Here is a 22,407-nt window from a genome sequence, read left to right as displayed (position 1 = left end):
TTGCCGAGCACGTCTACATCTTGTATAATGCCAGGGTTCGCGCAGAGTATGAAGTCGATTTCATTTCTAGTCTCACCATTCTGGCTCCTCCACGTCCACTTTCGACTAACCCGCTTGCGGAAAAAGGTGTTCATTATCCGCATGTTATTCTGTTCTGCAAACTCTACTAATAATTCTCCTCTGCTATTCCTAGAGCCTATGCCATATTCCCCCACTGACTTGTCTCCAGCCTGCTTCTTGCCTACCCTGGCATTGAAGTCGCCCATCAGTATAGTGTATTTTGTTTTGACTTTACCCATCGCCGATTCCACGTCTTCATAAAAGCTTTCGACTTCCTGGTCATCATGACTGCATGTAGGGGCATAGACTTGTACCACCTTCAATTTGCACCTCTTATTAAGCTTCACAACAAGACCTGCCACCCTCTCGTTAATGCTATAGAATTCCTGTATGTTACCAGCTATTTCCTTATTAATCAGGAATCCGACTCCTAGTTCTCGTCTCTCTGCTAAGCCCCGGTAACACAGTACATGCCCGCTTTTTAGCACTCTATATGCTTCTTTTGTCCTCCTAACCTCACTGAGCCCTATTATATCCCATTTACTACCCTCTAATTCCTCCAATAACACTGCTAGACTCGCCTCGCTAGATAGCGTTCTAACGTTAAACGTTGCCCAGGTTCAGATTCCAATGGCGGCCTGTCCGAACCCTGTAGTGACATTTATATACATTTTAAAACTTAGTTGAATGATTCACTCATTTCTTGCATATGGTTAGGCTTTTTTTAATATCCCCGCTAAAAGAAAGGGGCAAGACAAGGCGTTTGCGTCTTGTCCAATTCCGTTTGTGCAGACGTACATTCAAAAATTCAGTAGCAACTTTCTCACACTACCACCTTGATGAAGTGAGGCTTCTCAAGTCACGCCACAGTGTGTCCTTTCTTCTTTCCTTAGGTTCCTTCTGTTCCACTACAGTACACAACAAGGCTAAAGTAGAGACACGGCCTGAATTGGCCGTGCCACCATGGCAACAAGATGGCTATAGAAGGTACAGTGTAGGTGCTAAGTCTTTTTATTTTTGCAGCGGTACAGCATATTTATCCTTCGCGCATCGCTAGCGCTGAGACCTCGCTTGTCGTAAACTTCTTTAAGCCTGCTGCCATCCTTGGCCAGCATGGTTGCCAGGCCTGGCTCGCGGGCAAATGACTCCGAGCCGTACAGCATGACTGAGTCTCTGTCGAATGGTGTCAGCAGCCTGTTCTCCCACGGCTCGAGCTTGTCAAACTGCTCCACATTTTCTGCAACAAAAGTTGTTGAACTTCAAACCGTGGGTTGTGCACAAAATACACGGACGAGAAGGATGCGTGACACAACTGCAAACTGTCAACTGCTTTATATTGAAGGAGCTTTAATTTGTGATGATGATTTTTTTCTTGTCAACTAGTCCGAAGCCAAGCGGTTACAAAAGTGAACTAGCCTGCTTCATCTAATCACGTTTATTACATATATCGCAGTCTAGCATTTCGTCCATCACGCCTTAGTATTTTCTCTGTTCCTTAAAGCATCGATATCTACCTAGCACAGTTACCTATGCCAGCAACGTGTCCGGCTCTATCAATGTATTTTCTGCTTTCCTTTCTACCAATACTCGTTATGTATCTTGATTAGCTCCACTGCTTAGCAGTTAATTCTTACATGCACTTTGAATCAAAGTGCTTCTGGAAGGTGGCCGTAACCTACAGGTCTTGTTGGATGAACATCTTGGCATTTCATCATCATCATCATCATCAGCCTCTCCCATACTTCTCCAACTGTCAATTGTCACGTGTCAATTGTCCAACCAATTGTCACGTGCTAATTGTGGCCATGTTGTCCTTGCAAACTTCTTGATCTCATCCGCCCACCCAACTTTCTGCCGCTCCTGCTACGCTTCCCATCTCTTGGACTCCAGTCCGTAACCCTTAATGACCATCGGTTATCTTCCCTCCTCATTACATGTCCTGCCCATGCCCCCCATTTTCTTTTCTTGATTTCAACTAAGATGTCATTACCTCGAGTTTGTTCCCTCACCCAGTCTCCTCTCTTCTTAACGTTACACCCATCATTCTTCTTTCCATAGCTCGTTGCGTCGTCCTCAATATAATTAGAACCCTGTTCATAAGCCTCGAGGTTTTTGCCCCGTAGGTGAGTACTGGAAAGACACAGCTGTTTCCACTTTTCTTTTGAGGGATAATGGCAACCTGCTTTTCATGATCTGAGAATGCCTGCCAAACGCACCCCACAGCATTCTTATTCTAATTACTTCAGTCTCATGTTCCGAATCCGCGGTCACTACCTGCCCTAAGTAGATGTATTCACTTACCACTCCCAGTGCCTGGCTACCTGTCGTAAACAGCTGTTCTCTTTCGAGTCTGTTAAACAATACTTTAGTTTTCTGAATACTAATCTTTAGACACACCCTTCTGATTTGCCTCTCCAGGTCAGTGAGCATGCATTGCAATTGGCCCCTGAGTTACTAAGCAAAGCAATATTATCAGCGAATCGAAAGTTACTAAGGTATTCTCCATTAATTAACTCTTATCCCCACTTCTTCCCTATCTAGGTCTAAATACCTCGTGTAACCAGGCTGTGAATAGCATTGGAGGGATCGTATGTCCCTGCCTTGGCATTTATACAACCCTAAAAGCGCGACCTTTTAGTGAAACCAACCCCATGGCAAACAAAAGAATATTTAAATAATGCGAACATACACCGGCTGGCATATGTGCTACGCAGATACTCAAATTCTTTTTCCGTCAGCAAAATATATGGTTGACGGACACAACGGTGGCACCACTTTTTATTGTGAAACGCCGCTATGATTTGTCTGTTAATCTGGCGCTTGTCTCTCTTTAATATGCCGGCGTCTCCAAATGCCGTTCTGCAGCTATAACTATGGCAGTAGTACATGAAGTGGGAGAGTGCCTAGTTTAACTTGCATGGAGAAACAGCATCAGCATAACAGAAAGCTAAAGCATTCTACCAGCAATTGTATAGCAACTTGTCCCATCACATTTTATTTAGGTGAACATTTTCTCCAGCAGACCTCATATTTGGTAAGGAAGAACTGATGGCTATACCGTACGTATTGTAACGTGCATTTGAAGGTGCAGTGGTGGTGGTGGTGAAAAACGTTTATTTGCTCTATTTACATATGGAGTTAGCGGTGCGTCAGATGGCTTCTTCCATCTTGATTTGCAGGGTTGGTGCCCCTAGTCCAGGGCCCCACTGAGGGTAGCTGCCGTGCGAGCACGCCTTACTAGCCCTTGCTGGACTTTCAGGATGTCGCTGGAAAGCATCCTCTCCCACTGTTCCGCACTCGGGTTTTCTATTACGGTTATTTCTTTTGCTTTTTGGCAGGCCCACGTGATATGATATAGCGTGGGCTTGTCCCCGCACCAGGGGCATGTGTTCTCATATTGGGTAGGGTAAATTTTGTTTAGAATGTATAAGTTCGGGTATGTGCCCGTTTGTAGTTGCCGCCAGATTACGGCTTCTTCTCTGTTGAGTTATTTGTCTGGTGCCGGGTATCTCATTCTGGCGCCCCTGAAGTAGTTTAGCGTGTCAGCGTATGTTTGGCCTACCGGTTCTGGGTCCTCTATGGCGGCAGTGTTCTTGGACGCCCGGTTTGTTGCGTACCCTCGAGCTATCCTATCTGCCTCCAGATTTCCCTCGACACTCGTGTGTCCCGGTATCCAAACTATCGCGTGTTTGCTTTGCTTGTCTGTGGGTCGGCCGTTAGAGCGGAGAATGTTCAGCGCTTTGCGGCTGATCCTGCCATTCATGTAATTCCGGCATGCTGTTTGCGAGTCTGTTAGAATAGTTGATATGAACTTTGTAATTGTTGCGGCCACGGGTGGCGTTAGGGCAAATAATCCATCAAGCCCATCGACTGTTATGTCAGGTTGTAGAAAATTATTGTAAAGGGGTTCATTAGCTTAGTTATACGGCTGCTGTACGGAAGCCCACTCCATGCAGAAGCAAGTTAAACCTCTCAGTTGACATCAGTGCCCTCTTTCCTCATTCTTCAAAAGTCTCCACTATTAATCCCTTCGTCTTGCCTAGGCGAGTTGACTAGGTAATCTAAAGATTGTACAGCAGCAAATACCATGCCTAGGCTCGCAATAACCCGTAGTAACTCCGCCTCTGAAGAGACTGGTTCGGAATATGCGGCAAGAAAGCAACTTGCTCATCTCAGGTTGTCGACGTTGTTCCCCTCCTTTTCATCCTTGTCTCAGGCTGCCAGCTAAGAGGGTAGGGTAAGGGCCTTTTGTGGGACCCGTCAAGAGTTGGTGTCCACGCTTCGGGGACGTGGATAGGCACTGATGGATTGGTGGTGGTGTGACTCGTGTCAGTAGTCCAATTAACGCATTTGTGGTGTTTAGACGCAACAATATGCTGTTGAAGCAACATCGCGAAAATTTTGTCGTCTCTGTAAATGAAATTTTCTTTTCTTTACCTGCATAGCTCTCCTGCAAGCTGCTTTATGTGAACAAGCAAGTGCGCATCAGTAAGTACAGTCGTGTAGGTATGTTAAACATGAATATTTAATAGAGCCACACAGGAAACGACAATTATTCCTCGCAACAGACTTTCATTTGACAACGTGTGGCCAATGATAAGAAAGAGCTTGGAGCAGGCTTAAGCTTGGCCTTTGACAGTGGGACGCGATAGCATTCGGAGATCACTGACCGCTTCGCTTGCTTCCCAGCAACTGCAGCTTGTGTAACCGTAATGTTTACTACCAAACGCAGGCGGCGAACGCTATGCCCGAAGGCGAACTTTGTCTTCACTGCATTCTTGATGCCAACGGACACCAGCGAAATCGAAGCTTGCCTCTTGACCCTCCGCAACAGTAGCTCACGGGACATAGATGACCTTAAGATTCAGCCAGTAAAATATGTAGCCGATATAGTAAGCCCAGTCCTAGAACATATTTTTAATTGTTGCCTCGAACATGCAGTGTTCCCTAAACGAATGCAGATTGCTAAAGTAACCGTTGTTTATAAAGGTGGAGACAAAAACGACCTATCAAACTATCGCCCAATTTCTATTCTTCCAATTTTCTCAAAGTGTTTTGAAAAGATACTGTATACCCGAATGTCTAGTTTCTGTGGGAAATTTAATATACTAACGCCAAGCCAGCACGGTTTCAGGAAGAACTTTTCGACAGAGACTGCACTTCTAACCCAAAAAGAACTAATCTTGGAATCCTTTGAGCAAAAGCTTTTCACTCTTGGTATTTTCATCGATTTCTCGAAAGCGTTTGACCGCATCAATCACCAAACAATGTTAGCCAAACTGGAACACTATGGTTTTCGCGGAAAATGTCTCGACATAATTAGATCCTACCTCAGTTCTCGCGTCCAACAAGTAACAGTAAACAACGCACTATCAGATGTTAAACATATTTCTTCTGGCGTTCCCCAGGGAAGTGTTCTGGGACCTCTGCTCTTCCTCCTTTATGTCAACGACATAGTCTGTTTAAGTAAGATCCCAACATTTGTGATCTACGCAGATGATACCACTCTGTTCTTTCGAGCAGCACATGTACGAGATCTTGAACAGCAAGCTACAGGGTGTCTGCGCCGACTTCATGAGTGGTCTGAATCGAACTCGCTAATCATAAACACAGAAAAAAGTAAAGCTGTATTATTTAGGCCTCGTAACAAGATTGCTTCTACTCCACAGATCTGCTTAGAAATGGGTTCGTCGTCCATTCAAATAGTTCCCGTGGTCAAAAGTCTGGGTGTTTTCTTTAACGAAAATTTATCGTGGGACGTTCACGTTGAAATGGTCAGGGGCAAGTTGTCAAACGTTGTTGGTATCGTGTCCCGACTGCGATATTTCCTACCGAAGCGTGTTAAGCAAATGCTGTACAATGCACTGTTTTCTTCAGTCGTTAATTACTGTATCTTGGTCTGGGGCACCACGTCATTTACCAATATCAGACGGCTGCACATGCTTCAGAAGAGAATTGTTCGAAATATTGTTAATGCTTCGAGATTTGAACATACCGCACCGATCTTTGCGTCACTTGGCATCGCCCCCCTTCCCCAACTGCATGAAAATTTACTGTTAAGGCGGTATAAAACAAGTATGAGACAGAATAATACATTCATGTTAGACTTGGCAATGTTGAAATGCAAGGAACTTAAGTATGCTACCCGCACTGGCTTCACGTGGTTTGTGCCTAAAACGCGAACGAATTATGGTCGCCAAATGCTTAGATACATTCTTCCACAGACGTTAAATAACGCGCTGTGAATTGATGTTAATTCATGTACTGCTGACACTTATGTCATAGTGCTTTGTGCTTGCTTTTGTTTTTGCCTGTAATGTTCAAATACCGTTTCATTTGTGTCAATGTTGTTATTGCGTATGCTTTACACATGCTGTATGATACACTGCGATACTGTTGCCAAGTCATTGTAGGGTGCGTCGACCTCTGTCAAGCCTTTCTTCTGGCTTTTTGTCGATGCACCCAACATCCTCATGACGATGTTGAATAAAGAATTGAATTGAATTGAATTGAATTAGTAACGCTGCCTCTTGCGTGGGCCGATACCGGAGGCAGTGGTCTCCAAAAATACATTACTTTCAGGTTTATGTTATTGTTTCACACTTTTAATATTTAGGTCAGAGAAGATTTACCATAAAAGGCATGCGCTGTTGGTGTTTTATTTCATGACATTTGTATGTGGGATGTCATTCTCGAAATTTCGACGAATAACTTTGAAGAATGTAAGACAAGGTATGAGCAAGTTTAGTGATAGAATAGTGTGGCAATATAAGCCGCAAATACCGCATGTCGTATGGCAATGCATGTCGCATACATATACCTCAATATATAGAGAAAGTTTCGCTCACGGACAACTCCGTCAACGCCGCCCCCGGATTTTCTGTGACATGGGGCCCTTACCACTGTCGCCTTAAGATTGCGTCACTGCTGCTTTGATCCATTCGTTATACAAAAGGTAATGTTCGCAGACCCGCAAGGGCGACTGACCCACGTGCACTTTTTGGGGTTCGATATTCCTTCACAGTAGAGATGCCATTGATCTCCCCGCTAAGCGCTATACGTGGCAGTAGATAAGTGTTACACAAACTTTGCAGTAGTGAGCGTCGTCTGGAAAGCGGACTCACAGTTACCTTTTTAGAACGTTACCGTACAAACACAAACCAGCCATACATCGCGTTCGTACGCTGAAATACCGGCGCTGTTTTGTCAGAATAGAAGAATGAAAGAAATCGGTAACGTATTTTGCCACTTACAGCTGGTTTGACCTAAAGTCGGAATACCTGTGGAAAAAAATTGTTTTTAGCATAACCTGCTGGACGAGCTCAGTGGTCACATGACAATGGTTAAGTCATGCAATGACTTTACCATTGGTTGACGCGTATACCCTGCTTCATTCACTCAAAAAAGTGCGCTCCTTGGTTTTCGCCAAGTTAGCACTACCTTAAACATATTGTGTACTTTCTCGCGCTGAGCACCCAGAGTTGAGAACCGCGACCGCTTGCACTGACGGGAGAGGACACGAGCTCGGAATGAGGAAGAGATGTGACATGTTGCTGCACTACAAACAGACAGACATTTGCGGCTTTCGTTCTGCTGGCACATGGCCTCATTCGTTTCCAGACTGTGAGCAATGTCACGTGCCTCAAGCACACACCGAACGACTTTGCTACGGACTAACTCAGCCTGTACCCTATATACGAGCACAATCAACACTTGTTGCATGCAGCCCTTTCGCGCCTGATGAAAATACCTCTGTTAGGGCACCTTATAATGGGCCTCTGGAGGGGAGATACATATAATTACAGACGATCCAGGTTTTACTTGTTTTTGCAGAAGGCGCACGGGTTGACTTGCTTTGCATATCACGTTCGTATGCCGCAATGCCGGTGCAGCGATGCGCAAGTGAACGATGGGTCCATAACATTTACAAAGGAGACAAAGGCGAACCAAAAAGATTCTGGAACCATGTAAGAGCACTCGGAGCTCCAACTAAAGATTTGCCGACGTTTATAGGGGATGAACTGGGCTGCTGAGCACTAGGTCGCGGGATCGAATCCCGGCCACGGCGGCCGCATTTCGATGGGGGCGAAATGCGAAAACACCCGTGTGCTTAGATTTAGGTGCACGTTAAAGAACCCCAGGTGGTCAAAATTTCCGGAGTCCTCCACTACGGCGTGCCTCATAATCAGAAAGTGGTTTTGGCACGTAAAACCCCAAATATTATTATTATTATAGGGGATGAAGACGGTAACATCTTCGAAGGAGACGATGCGCCGCGGTACATCACAGACACTGCTAGGGCTAACTTGGGCACGAAAGCATAGTTCACGAAAGCATAGGCAGAAAGCGTAGTTCAGACTCAAAGAGATCCAGCAGCAACAACGATGCCTGGGTGATTAAAATTTAACATAGAAACCTTTTATTGGAAGGAAGCAGAAGAATGTCCCGAATAACACGGCAGCAGGGTCCGATGAAATCCCTATACAGCTAATGAAAAATCTCTGTCCACATAGCAAGGCACTGCTGACTAATGCCACTTAACAAGCGATTAAAACGAAAATTCCTGTTGGATAGCGTGAAAGCACGATGAACCTCATCTACGAAGGCAAACTTGATACGGATAGGACAAGCTCGTACAAGCGGGTTACAGTAACGTCGGTGCTATGTAGAATGGCAATGCAAGCTCTAAAATTATAGCTCGCGAAATGGCTGTAGTGAAATGATGCACTGGGGGAAGTAAGGAATGGGTTGAGAACATGCAGACGCTTAGATGATAACATTCTTTTTCTAACTCAATGCACGGATATTTCAGTAGCTCAGAATAGATATTTATGGATAGCATTTCTAGATGTTAAGGGAGCCTACGACACACAGACGTCGAGTTGTTTTGGGATATTCTCAAGCATATTCTGAGCTTGGCAGCAGTGCGTGTGGTTTCAATAACACTCATCGGTCATTTTCTGTACAGGTACACTCTTGCTCGGCGCGATCCATCGGCTTTTGCGTGGGTGACACTGCACAAGGAACTGTGGTATAAAGTTTGTAAACAGGGATGCGCAAGGAAGGCCGTTACCTGACGAGGACAGGCGCCGTTTTTGTCGGCTATCTCTGCACTGTTATCCCCCAGGACCAGCTAGTGTACGTCGACGTCCCTGCGCCTGCGCTGTGACCCACCAAGCTACTGGACGCTGCCTATATATACTGACTGCTCTGTGTATTTCCTTCAGTTTGGTAGCAGTGCGTGTCGTTTCTACAACACCCGTCAGTCATTTTCTGTACAGGTAAGACCATATTACCTTTTCAAATCCTGCCATTGTTGCTGCATGCACTGCTGCCAAACAGGAGTAACATTGTTTCTCTTGAATTTCTTGTCATGGCAAGCGGGAGGGATCTGGGTAAAGCATTCTAGGATTTCAAACGTGAAATCTGTGCTGAACTTCGCTCCTTCAAACAGAGTGCGGAGCATTGCAGTGAAAGCTATGACAGTGTCAATGCGCTCACCTTGGAAATGAAGACTTTACGTGAGGAACTTGTCGCAACGCGAAACAGCAACGAAAGACTTGCTGCTGAAAATAAACAACTACAGACGAAAATTGAAGAATTGGAGCAGTACTCACGGGCGAACAACCTTGAAATTAAAGGTGTGCCTGATGAGGGAGAGCCTTTTGACACTGTCCAAAAGATTTGTGTAGCCGTGGGTGAGCCGTTGGTACGTGATGACGTTGACATTTGCCACGGAGTTGGAACAAATAAGGCTGGCGTAAAGAACAGTGTGGTACGTTTTGTGCGGCGGGACAAGCGAAAGGCTGTGCTGGCCAAGGCGAAGAAGGCACGACTGTCTACGACAGTACTTGGCTTCAGGACAACTGGTCCTATCTATGTCAACGAGCATCTAACAAGGCAGGGCAAGCAGCTACTGAGAGCCGCAAATGCAAAAAAAAACGAGAAGTAGGATGGAAATGCGTTTGGACGCATGACGGAAAAATCTTCGCAAGGAAATCGGAATCATCAGACATGTTAAAGATTGCCTGCCGAGAAGATCTGGATAAACTGCAACGTTAAGGTTGGCGTTGATATAACATTTGTTTTTTTTTTAGTATAACCTAACAGCGATGGCTACCCGGCAGAAAGTAAATACTATGACATTGCAAACTTCAACACTGAGGTGTCGTCTACTTACTTCAGTGCATTCCATTTAAACGCTCGCACCATTAAAATAAAATGAACAGCCTACGCATGTTTTTCGATAGCCTATTGATAAAATTTGATGTCATATCGTTCACAGAATCCTGGCTTTCTACAATTGGTAACCCACCTAGAATACCAGGATATAATTATCACGGAATTACGCGGTCCACTAACCGTGGTGGAGGTATATCCCTATACATGAAAAATTATATTCCTTGTGATGTTGATGAACTAACTTGTATTACAGCCAATGTAGATTGTCTAGTAGTAAGACTTACCAATGTTGTTATTGCAGCATTTTATAGGCCACCATTAGGACTTAAGTCCGAATTCTTTGAGTTCATGGAAACATTGCTACCTAGTCTACACTCAATGCGCACATCCTTTTTAGTAATGGGCAATGTGAACATCAATATGCTCAGTGGTGACGCATCCAGTGAACATTTTCAAATCATCCTTCGTAATTTCGCCTGCACAAATCTGATTACGTTACCTACGCGTATTACTGGAACTAGCGCCACACTTCTTGATATCTGTATCGCCAGCCTTCCTTGCGACCAGTACTTACCAGGTGTCTTTTCCCTTGATACCAGTGATCATCTCCCAATTTTCACGTTTATGCCAGTAACTCCCAAAAAGCACAAAAACAAAAACCCAAGTTATCGCGACATTAACTCCGCTTCGCTCAATAATTTTTATTCTGATACTGAACTGATAGCATGGGACAATGTTTACGCCGAAAGTGATCCCGATCAGGCCTACCGTATCTTTCTCAAGAAAATCATGGCCTGCTATGAAAGACATTTCCCTTTGATACATAACACCAAACAAAGCGAAAGAATACGCAAACCTTGGATTACAAGCAGCTTGCACAAGAGAATAAAAGTCAAAAACAACATGTACCATAGATTCCTTCAATCACGTGATGCTGCATTCCTCACAGAATTCAAATCATATCGTAAAAAATCAAACGCTGATTTAAAAAAGGCAAAGATCTCCTACTAACAGTCCCTATTTGCTAAAATATACAAGAGTCCAAGAAAATTATACAAGGAAATCAATAATTTGTCTAATAACTCTAAGGTTCAGTGCTCAATTAATATTGCAGCTTTTGCTCAAGGCAAGACGGATGAAGATGCCCTAACAGAAATGAAAAATTTTTTTCCAACGTTGGCGACTACGTGTCTCCGTATAGCCATAGTGATTTTACTAAAACGCCACAGTTTGCACGTAGAAAACTGGCTAATTCAATTATTCTTTCTCCGGTTACTGCGCGAGAAGTCACAAATTTCATTTTCAGAATTAGAAACAACGTCGCCACCGGATTGGATGGCCTGAGCGCTGTCCCTATTAAGCATGTGGCGTCTATGTCTATGAATGTCAGCCTTACCGCTGACATTCATAATTAATCAAATGTTAGAGACTGGTATATTTCCCTCTGACCTTAAGCTGGCACGTATAACCCCTATTCACAAAGGTGGAGCCGTCAGTGATATAGCAAACTACCGACCGATATCTGTTCTGCCCATTTCGTCCAAAGTTTTGAAAATGTCATTGATACACGGCTAAAAAATTTTCTCACTCTATTCCGCGTTGTGAATGATTCACAATACGGCTTCCAGAAAGAGAAATCAACTGAAATGGCGTTATTACTAATCAACAATGAAATTCTAAGCAACATTTAAAATATACTTTTTACTGTGGGATTGTTCATTGATTTAAGAAAAGCATTTGATTGTGTAAATCATAACATTCTGGCTGTCAAAACTGCATGACTACGGCATACGTGGCGTCGCCCATGATCTCATAAAGAACTATCTTTACAACAGAAAGCAGTGTGTGAAAGTTGATGGCTTGTCATCTCCGACTACTGCGGTGTAATATGGAGTACCCCAGGGGTCGATTCTAGTGTTTATACTTTGCATCAATGACTTATGTGATTTGCCTAATTCTCCCAAACTGGTCATGTATGCTGATGATAATAATATTTTCTTTTCCGCACCTACTTTAGCCCACCTAGACACAGCGATAAACAATTACCTAACCTTGAACAGTGGCTGAACTCAAACAGATTACCCTTAAATATTAAAAAAAACTAAATGTATTATTTTTAAACCACTCAACAAACAAATTGACTTCGATCTCGCCCTACCCTTTCAAGGAATGGCCCTGAAGCGCGTTGCATCTGAAAAATTTTGGGGGGTTTGGTTCGAAGAAACAATGTCTTGGAATATGCACGTTAATAAGCTCACGATTGAATTAGGCAATGCAGTTGGTTGCGTCGACAGATTGAGGAAATTAATTCCAATTAGACTAAAGAGTGCTATATATTATGCTAATTTTTACTCACGTCTTTCATATTGCAATTTAGTTTGGGCCACTACAACGACCACCAAATATAACAAACTGGAACAGCTCCAAAAGAAGGTATTACTTTGAGAACTTTAATGGACACCCGAGCCTATTACCCACTGGTCCCCTATTCATTAAATATAATATGTTTAATGCGTCTAAGTTATATGACTATAAACTATCTCTTTGTATGTATAAAAATAAACTCCCAAACGATACAGAACATTCCCCGTATGACTACAGCATACGTAACAGGCTAATACCAGTGCCGCGTACACGTACAAATTACGGTAGATCTAGGCTGGATTACTACATACCAACACTATACAACCTCTTAAAAGTACACATTAATTTCAGTGCCCCCCTCGGCACCTTTAAATCGGAGGTGCGTGATTACCTGATGAAGCAATGAACTTTTTCTCTTTTCTCCTGGCTGTACATTTCCTGCACTTTTGATGCATTCTGTGATAGTGTCCACCATGTATGCTGCATGTGTATCAAACAAGTTCATTTCTTCGTCATAATGTCTTTATGTATCTACAATTGTTGGAATTTCTGAAATCCAGTGCCTGTTGCTCTCTGTAGGTCCCCAGGTCCCGTCAAGCTGTCTGCGACAGCTTTCTGCCTGGGGGCCCCCAACTAGTGTGTTGGAAATAAAGTTGATCCTGATTCTGATGAAGGCATAGAGGACGATTTCGTGGAACTGCTCAGAGAGATATATAAAGAAAGCCGTGGGAAAATTGTATGCGAAGGCCGAACTTGTAACGGAGTGGTGGAATTATAATAAACATTAGAGCTCTAAAAACACAAAGGCCGTTCAAGAACAAACACTCACGATGCGCTTAGGGAAGAGCACGTATGGTGTGTGTTTCTTCTTCTACGTCCTCTATGTTTTTAGAGCTCTAATTTTTTATTGGAATGCATGACCGACTACCCCACCTGTCCATCATTTTGGAATGGTGGATATTCACCAAGTACTAGTGCAAGCATGCCGTCTACCTCCATTGTATTTCACGCTTTATGTAAAGGGCTTAGAAAGACAACTGGAAAATACTCAATAATGATTTGATTTATCATACAAGCGTAATGGACAAATGGTGCAACAGAAGGTGCCTGCACTGATGTACGCGGACGGCATAGTGCTGCTAGCGGGTAATGCAAGAGATTTGCAGACACTGGCTAATATGTGTGGCAGCGCAACGGCAGTTCTGGGCCTTAAATTTGACACGGAGAAATCGGCAATTATGGTCTTCAATGAAGGTAATATTTGGTGTCGATTCAACAGCAAGCCATACCCGTAGTCAACCAATATTAGTATCTAGGCGTATACATGAACGAAGGAAATCACCCATCAAAATAATCTAAAAATAAAAGAGAAGCGTAATGCAGCAATAGGAAACATGGGGCACTTTGGGGCAACAATAAATAGGAGGTGGTGCGTGGAATTTTCTAAAGGAGTCACGATGCCAGTGTTGACGTTCGCAAATGCCATTGTGTGCGTAAAATCAGAGAGAGAGAGAGAGAGAGAGAGAGAGAGAAAGAGAGAGACTCTTTATTAGAATAACAGATTTTTGCCAGCGCGTATACAACCGCTGGCATGCTACTCTGTATAGGGATGGAGAATGGGATTTAAAGATTCCAGAGGAGAGTGGGAAAAGAAAGAATAAAAATAAATATTGCTAGGGTTGGAAGTTAACCAAATATCAGTGGGGCGGTTGGGTTTGGGAGCGCATGACAAAACCACAAATGAGGCAGTGCAGGTTGACATGGGTTAGGCCTCGTTTGAAGTCAGAGAAGTGCACAGCAAATTTAGTTTTGAAGAAAGACTCAGTAACATGCATTGAAATATCTGGGCGGCTGAAGTGCACAAGTATCTGTAGCTAAAAAGCTTGACACAGAATAGAGGAAGAGGTGAAGACAGTTGTCGACCAAGTGCAGGTTAATTGAAAGTGTAGACAGACAACCAGCAGTAATCGGAAAGGAAGTGAGAAACAGACAGCGAATTAGATGCAAAAAATGGAAACGAAGAAGACCGCGACGATTTACAAGAATGTCAAAAAAGAATTTAGAAGGAAAAATCTGTACAATAACACGATGGGAAGCGCCTTCCTATTTGAGGATTGAACTGGTTCCGTAAGAACAAAAGTATACCGAGTAAATATTCACAGTTAGATAGCACGTATACGTTGCAGCAAAAATCCGGAGACCCCTCAGCACATCGTGATGGAATGCGGGGGGATTCACCCAGCGAGACGAATACGTACCATACGTATTCGAGCAGTGCTTGAATTTAAAATAGAGGGAAGCATCAACTGGTCCGTAGTCGAGATAAACAAGAGACGTTTCGAGTATTGGTGAAAAAAAGTAGGGAAGATACAAATATGACCAGATTCATTACAGGTGTAGGCAGCAGTACGAGGTAGATAGAGAAGATTAAAGAGGTGCATGCAAGAATGTTAGCAGGAAAATATTGATAATATACCTGAGTAACTGAAGCAGGCTAGGCGACGATTTGTCCCCGCCCCATTTCAAATGGGATGCCAATAAATCATCATCATTGTAGGCTTTCATCAATGCACTTTCCCGTTGAATGTTCTGCCTCTTCGCTCCGTGATCATCTCCCATTATAATCCTTTACATTTCGCCTTTTCCCAGCGCAATGTAGCTGGTGACTAGAGGACTGCACCTCAGGCCGACCGACCTCCCTTCTCGGTAACCTTCGGTCCTGTCTACCTGCCTTTATCAAAATGTGTTACATCGTTTTCCTCGTTTGCATATAGCATATTTAATTTTAAGCTCTTCCCCCTAGGATTTAGTCTTCAGGCACTGAGACCTGGCCTGTAATGAAACGATGTACTCGCCGCGCAACCTGCTACCTAAGTTTAGTGATAATGTGCAAAAGTTCCCAGATCTTCGGTCTCGCCACTGTACATGCCTGGCTCCGCGTTCTCCGTGAAGACGTCGATGTATTGGTCCCTGTCCGAACGGGAGTGCTCGTGATCAAAGCCCACCGCGTGCATCAGCTCGTGCACGATGGTAGCCCGGTAGAGACAGCCTGTGCCCAGGGACACCTCCTGAGCACCGCCCTGGCGCCCGACGAACGAAGTGCATCTGCGTTTCGTATAAAGAAAGAAATGCCACGCGTTCGCCCTCTGGTGTCCCCTCGCCTTGCGACAGCGTTCTTCACAGCCCTACTAGAAAGACGCTCTGAAAACCCGTTGCGAAACATCTGGCCATGTTGTATGACTTGTAAAGGTCAGATATGCACAGGGTTATGGCGTGGCCGTTATTGGAAAACAGGTTAACACAACAACCTACATACTTACGATATGCATTGGGATATTTATACAGGGTGTCCCAGCTAACTTTGGCCAGAGTTGAAAAATATGCAAATTCTAAGTAGCTGAAGATGACCAAGGCAATGCTTTTTGCTGTCGCTTGGGAACGCAGGATGTTTCGTCTTTTAAAAACTAGCCTACTTTGCGAATATCGCTCAAAATTTAATCATTTGGAGCAATGAAACACAAATTTCATTATCCTGAAAAGTGTCACTTTTATGCGAGATCGAACGTGACAGGGCACTCAGCATAGACGGAGCTATCAAATGAAGCTACGCTTTACATTGCATGCTTATCTCGGATACGTTAGTTTTGCTAGTATATTACTCATGAAATAGCAGTTTTACTTCAGAAATAAATCAAAAGTAAACTTCGTCCGCTTTTACCATTCTAATAGGTGCAATTTGCAGACTTGTTCTGATATTTATTTGTAGGGTTACAAATGACCCAACATTCTTTTTTTGAATTCCAGGTTATATTGCATAAAAGAGCCATCACAAAATTCTACCCGCAGTATTCGCTCCAAGTTTCCTTCTTGCGTGAGAACCTTATTACACTAAGTTCAATGCCGCATTTGGGCAGTTATCACGCATTATTGTGTAACGTAGTATAACATGTGTCACTGGTTTACAATTACAACAGCCTCGACTAAAGCTTCATTTTCGACCGCATAATACACATACCATGCAAGGTGGCCACCGAAATATTCAGAACGGCTGCTCACCCGTCTCCGCGCATAATGTACAGGTAGTTCTGATGCCTTCTGCGGGCCACAAACCGCAAGCAGCTTTGAGATTCGATGTCGGCCATTGCCCGCAGAATCTTCTTCGTGGTGCGATCTGCCGATGTGAACGCAACGTGATTACGACCACTTTTCCCTGCATAACTCACTCGGTGCGAACAAGTGGCATGGATTTAGGCCGAAGCATTGTCTGCGTGACTTAATCAGTTGGTCTGTTTCCCCAAAGCAATCAACGCAATCAATAATAAGCACGCGTAAGCGCAAGTGCCTGTGTGCCGTGTCTGGGAAGCACGTCACTAACTCTGAACGGAACCGTCGTGTTGGCCCCAACCAAATAGTCAAAGAAAAAAGAAAGGCTCAGCTCTTAAAGAAGAACAAAGCAAACAACTAATGCAAGGTCCAAATGATGAATAATAGGAGTACACATGCACAATAAACATGCACGTAGCAAACACTCACAAATGGCTGGACTAAATAAAAACAAAAGGGGAACAAAGGAAAACAAGTATGCAAGGGATCGGCGCACCGCGCCTAAATTTTCAAAGTACACAATCTAATAGTGTACTTTGTGCTAGACAGCGTTACAGGTGTGCTAGAAGGCGTTACAGAGAATACTTAGACGAATAAGCATGTAAAGAAACACAGCGGGCAAATGTAGCTTCTTCTAGGTCCTCCCTGTCGCCAACTTAACATGGTTCAGCAACTCGCCCAAGTTCAAACGCTGTTAAACACAATCCAAGTTTGCGGTTCACGAAGCGTTTAGTCGCCATTTCAAAAACACCAGAAGAGCAAAAATCTATACCAGTTGGGTTAGACACCTGGAACAAAGAAACCCCGAGAGCTTCTGTACTGCTCACCGCTGACCGACATCTGCAGGACGTCAACTGACTCAAAGCTTCACGGAAGGACCAGTGGCGTAAAAGGGAGCTGTCCACCCTACCTCTAAACACGCAACCTGATCTCGCTATTGGGTGGATAACGGGGGCTTCACTGCATGGTTAATGAGACGGAGCCCAGCTTCCAAGCAATGCGCGGACCACTAACAGGTCATTCACGGACTTTTTTAGACTACGCAGTCAATACTTGTTGCTTTCTTTCGGGGTACCAAGCACGCGACAACCAATGCCAAAATATATAGACGCAATCAAAATACCGCCCCTTTACAACTTCAAGACAGGTTTCTGGGTACTTGTCTCCGAATTGGGTTGATTACAGAATGACTCCATTTCCTTTTCGTGTTTTTTCTTTCTTTTTCGGCAGCCCAAAATACAAGTGGAATAGATTTGTGACTGATCGAGCATGAACGCCATGATCGTCCAAATGTTACGGTTTCAGTCTGAATAAATGGGAAGAAAATGGCTTCGTTGCTGTACAATTATATATATATATATATATATATATATATATATATATATATATATATAGTCACGAAACGATAAATAAAGATTGACCCGGCGTCGGCGAGACACAGTTGTACAATATGGCGTACACAAAACTCAAGCCGGCGTCCTCACCTCTACTTCTTCAGCGCCCACCTCTTGCCGAGCGCGCATTCCACTCACTTTCTCAGCGCTGGCGCGTAACACCTGACTGCATTATTCCCCCGCCAAAAGAAAAGCATCGACCCCGATGCTTACTAAAACAAAGTGGAAATGTGGAAGTCGTATGACATCGGGTTGGCGCCGCCTTAACGCGCGAAATACGGTTTGAGGCGAATAGCATGCGCTATCTCCGAGTGGTGTTGTCGACGCCGAAGCGACGCGGCACCGTCGGGAATGACCCTATAGTTCACTTCACTAACGCGGCGTATCACTTTGTAGGGTCCAACGTATCTACTCATCAGCTTCTCAGATAAGCCCTGGCCATGGACTGGAGTCCACACCCAGACTTGTTCACCTGGCTGGTACTCAACTTGCCGATGTCGAAGGTTGTAGCGTCGTGCCTCTGTACTCTGCTGCTTCGTGATGTGTATGCGCGCGAGTTGACGAGCTTCCTCTGCGTGTTGAGTAAGTTGCTCGGCGTCTGAAGTAAGTGATGTGTCGGTGTCGTGCGGGAGCATTGCGTCTAGCGTGGTCTGGACCTCGCCCCCGTAGACAAGACGGAACTGTGTGAATCGCGGTGTTCTACGCGAATGTAGTCTACGGCAGGACTTGATCCCATGTTTTATGCTCGACGTCTACATACATAGACAGCATGTCAGCAATGGTTTTGTTTAGCCGTTCCATCAGTCCATTGGTCTGCGAATGATAGGCAGTGGCCTTGCGATGCTGCGTGCAGCTCAACTCGAATATGTCCTCTATCACTTGGGCTGTAAAGGCAGTTCCTCTGTCGATGATGACGTATGATGGGGCACCATGCCTCAGGACTGTCTCATCGATAAAGAACTGTGCAACTTCGTAGGCCGTGGGAGGTTGTACAGCTTTCGTCTCGGCGTAGCGTGTTAGATAGTCTGTGGCGATTATAATCTACTTGTTTCCGCTGGCTGACAAGGGAAAGGGTCCCAGAAGATCCATGCCGATTTGATCAAACGGCGCGCGAGGTGGTGTGATGGGTTGGAGTAACCCCCCGGGTCTCAAAGACGGCGATTTCCTGCGTTGACACTCACGGCAGCTTTGCACGTAACGCTTCACCGTGGTAGAAGGTCTGGACCAGTAGTACGTCTGGCGCACTCTTGCAAGAGTACGTGAAAATCCCAAGTGTCCAGACGTGGGTTCATCATGGCAGGCTAGAAGAATGTCATCACGGAGGGCGGCAGTTACGACCAATAGATACTCTTTGTCGCTGGCACTCGAGTTTTTCTTGTAGAGGACACCATCCCGCAGGCAGATGGTCGAAAGACTGCGAGAAATGTGTCGTGGGATTGTAACATTCTTGCCTTCTAGGTGATCGATGAGAGGGTGTATTTCGGCGTCCTCGCGCTGCCGTGTGATCAGGTCAGATGTGGTGAGGGCCCCAAGGAATGCGCCGTCTTCGTCCATGTCCTTATCATAAGTTTTCACGGGAGCGCGCGACAACGTGTCCGCATCTTCGTGTTTGCGGCCCGATTTGTAGACGATGGTAACATCAAACTCCTGCAGCCGGAGACTCCATCGAGCAAGTCGCCCGGACGGGTCTCCTAAGTTGGCTAAACAACACAAAGAATGGTGGTCGAAAGGGCGACTGTAGAGATAAGGCCGAAATTTCATGATGGCCCACACAACCGCTAGACATTCTTTCTCGGAAGTGGAGTAGTTGATTTCGGCGGGTTTTGAAAGGGTGCGACTGGCGTAAGCGATCACTTGCTCGACGCCTTCCTGGTGTCGGACGAGTACAGCGCCGAGACCGATGTTCCTTGCGTCGCTATGTACCTCGGTGTCAGCGTCCTCGTCAAAGTAAGCGAGGACGGGTGATTCCTGCAGGCGCTGCCGTAACTCGGTGAAAGCTGCGTCCTACTCATCTGTCCAAATGAAGGGTGTATCTCCTCGCGTGAGGCGTATGAGTGGTTCGGCGACCCGGGAGAAGTTAGCGATGAAGCGACGATAGTACGCACACAGATCGAGAAAGCGGCATACTGCTTTGTTGTCACGAGGAGTCGGAAAAGCAGCAACAGCAGGTCTTTTGTCCGGGTCAGGCTGGACGCCGTCGACGTTCACGACATGTCCGAGAAACTTCAACTCTTCGTAACCGAAGTGACACTTTTCTGGCTTTAGTGTGAGATTAGCGGAGCGGAGCGCCTCAAGTACCGCCTCTAAAGGCTTCAGATGTTCTTCGAAGGTCGCCGCAAACACGACGACGTCATCTAAGTATACTAAACAACTGTGCCACTTTAGACCCGTCTGAACAGTGTCCATCATCATCTAGAATGTGGCCGGTGCAGAACACAGGCCGAATGGAAGTATTTTAAATTCATACAGTCCATCCGGGATAACAAAGGCAGTTTTTTTCGGGATCTTCTTCGTCAATTTCGATTTGCCAATATCCACTCTTCATATCTTGGGATGAAAAATACCTGGTTCGTCGCAGTCGATCTAACGAATCATCGATCCGCGGAAGCGGATAAACGTCTTCTTTTGTGACGTTATTCATTTTTCTGAAGTCAAGACAGAACCGAAGCGTTCCATCTTTCTTTTTGACAAGGACCACCGGCGACGACCAAGGGCTTTGTGATGGTTGTATGACGTCATCGTCAAGCATTTCTTTCACTTGTGCATTAATCACGTTGCGCTCTTTCGCCGATACGCGACAAGGCAGTTGTCGTATGGGACGAGAATCGTCATACGTGATTATTCAGTGTCTCGTGATGGGCGTTTGGCGTATCTTAGAAGAAGATACGAAGCACTCCTTGAACCGAAGTAGCAGTTCGCGCAGCGCTTTTTGCTTTTCCTCCGAAAGGTCTGAATTGATGTCGATATTGCTGAGTGTCTGAGCTGGGTTGTCCTTTGTCAGACTCAAAGCATTCAGCAACGTCTGCTATGGGCTCAGCAAAAGCGATAGTAGTACGACGAAACAGGTGCCGATGTTCTTGGCTGAAGTTCGTCACGAGGAGCGCAGAATGTTCACCTCGAAGCATAATGAGACTGCGGACTGCACAAACACCATGAGTCAGCATAAGGGAGGAATTGCCCTCTGCAACACGCGCAGATTGTCGCATACAACCGCTACCAGGAAACTCGCGCGTGGTGGTAAAGTTACACTGTCGGCGTAAACCCGAAGCGCGTTACGTCGGCAGTTGTCGCGGCTGTTCGCTGCTCTCTCTGTCGAAAAAGTCACTGTGCGCTCCCTGAGGTCTATAATGGCACCATACTCTCGCAGAAAGTCGACGCCCAAGATGAGGTCCCGACAACAATCACGGAGTATAAGGCAGCTGGCTGGAAACGTACACCCACGAATTTGTACTCTGACCGTGCACATGCCCAACGGCGTTACGATATGCCCGCCAGCAATACGAACTTGCGTTCCAGACCAAGGCGTGATAACTTTTCTAAGTTTGTCGCTAGTTTTCCGCACAAGATTGGGTAGTCGGCGCCCGTTTCCAATAACGCACTAATGTGGCGGCCGTCGAGCACAACAGGTATGTCTAGAGGGAGTCTGTCGCTGAGTTCGGCTGCTGTCGTCGTTGAATCGTTCTGAATAGACCGTGCTCGCGTCGATGGGAGGTCTTCGGAAGGGCGATTATCTGCGGCCTCGCCCCCGAAGGTCCCTGTTCTTACTTTTCCCGGCGAGGGCTTGGCGATCGTCCCTGCGCTGCCATTGGAGGGCTTCTAGGAGCTGGGGACGATCGCCTGGGGGACGGCGAGCGCGACTGCCGCCGCGGGAACAGTGGCATACCCTGCTGATTCAGGTACTCTTCAATCACCTTAGGCCTTTCGCCATATCTGGGCCTTGGTGAATCCGCGGCAAAACTTTGCTGTCCGAGGTGGGGATATGGGCACTGGCGGCATACGTGACCGGCTTCTCCACAGTGATAACACAGAGGCCTTCTGTCCGCGGTACGCCAGACGTCAGATTTCCTTTCGAGCGGGCGCCGATCCTCCATACGTTGGATCGGTTGCAGTGATGGGAGCGGCGGGTCGTATGACGCGGCGTAAGACGTGGCGGGGATGAAATGGGTCGGAGCGCGGACAGGGACTCGCCCCAATACTTCCGCATACGACGGCCGCTGCAACTGTGTTGTCACAGGCGGCGCATTGCTGCTTGGAACGGGACCTTGGATCGCTTGCTGCACTTCACTTCTCACGAGGGCAGAAA

At 45.6% G+C, this 22,407-nt stretch overlaps 1 protein-coding gene across 2 annotated transcripts in view; it reads right to left on the bottom strand.

Annotated features, from left to right (window-relative positions):
• Positions 1-1,045: 1,045 nt before the first annotated feature.
• The window catches only part of LOC142592590 (astacin-like metalloprotease toxin 5), a 42,351-nt gene continuing 20,989 nt past the window's right edge, over positions 1,046-22,407 (bottom strand). For both annotated transcript variants that reach the window (XM_075704122.1, XM_075704123.1), the window contains 3 exons: positions 16,663-16,777; positions 15,536-15,711; positions 1,046-1,297 (listed from right to left, as the gene is read on the bottom strand). In XM_075704122.1, coding sequence (XP_075560237.1) covers positions 1,062-1,297; positions 15,536-15,711; positions 16,663-16,777 — 527 coding nt within the window. In that variant the 3' untranslated portion in view covers positions 1,046-1,061. The remainder of the gene's footprint in view (positions 1,298-15,535; positions 15,712-16,662; positions 16,778-22,407) is intronic.

Source organism: Dermacentor variabilis, chromosome 9, assembly GCF_050947875.1.
Source record: "Dermacentor variabilis isolate Ectoservices chromosome 9, ASM5094787v1, whole genome shotgun sequence".
In the NCBI taxonomy this organism is placed as follows: Eukaryota; Metazoa; Arthropoda; class Arachnida; order Ixodida; family Ixodidae; genus Dermacentor; species Dermacentor variabilis.
Note: the sequence above shows the minus strand (reverse complement) of the source record. Positions and strands in the feature narration are given on the sequence as shown.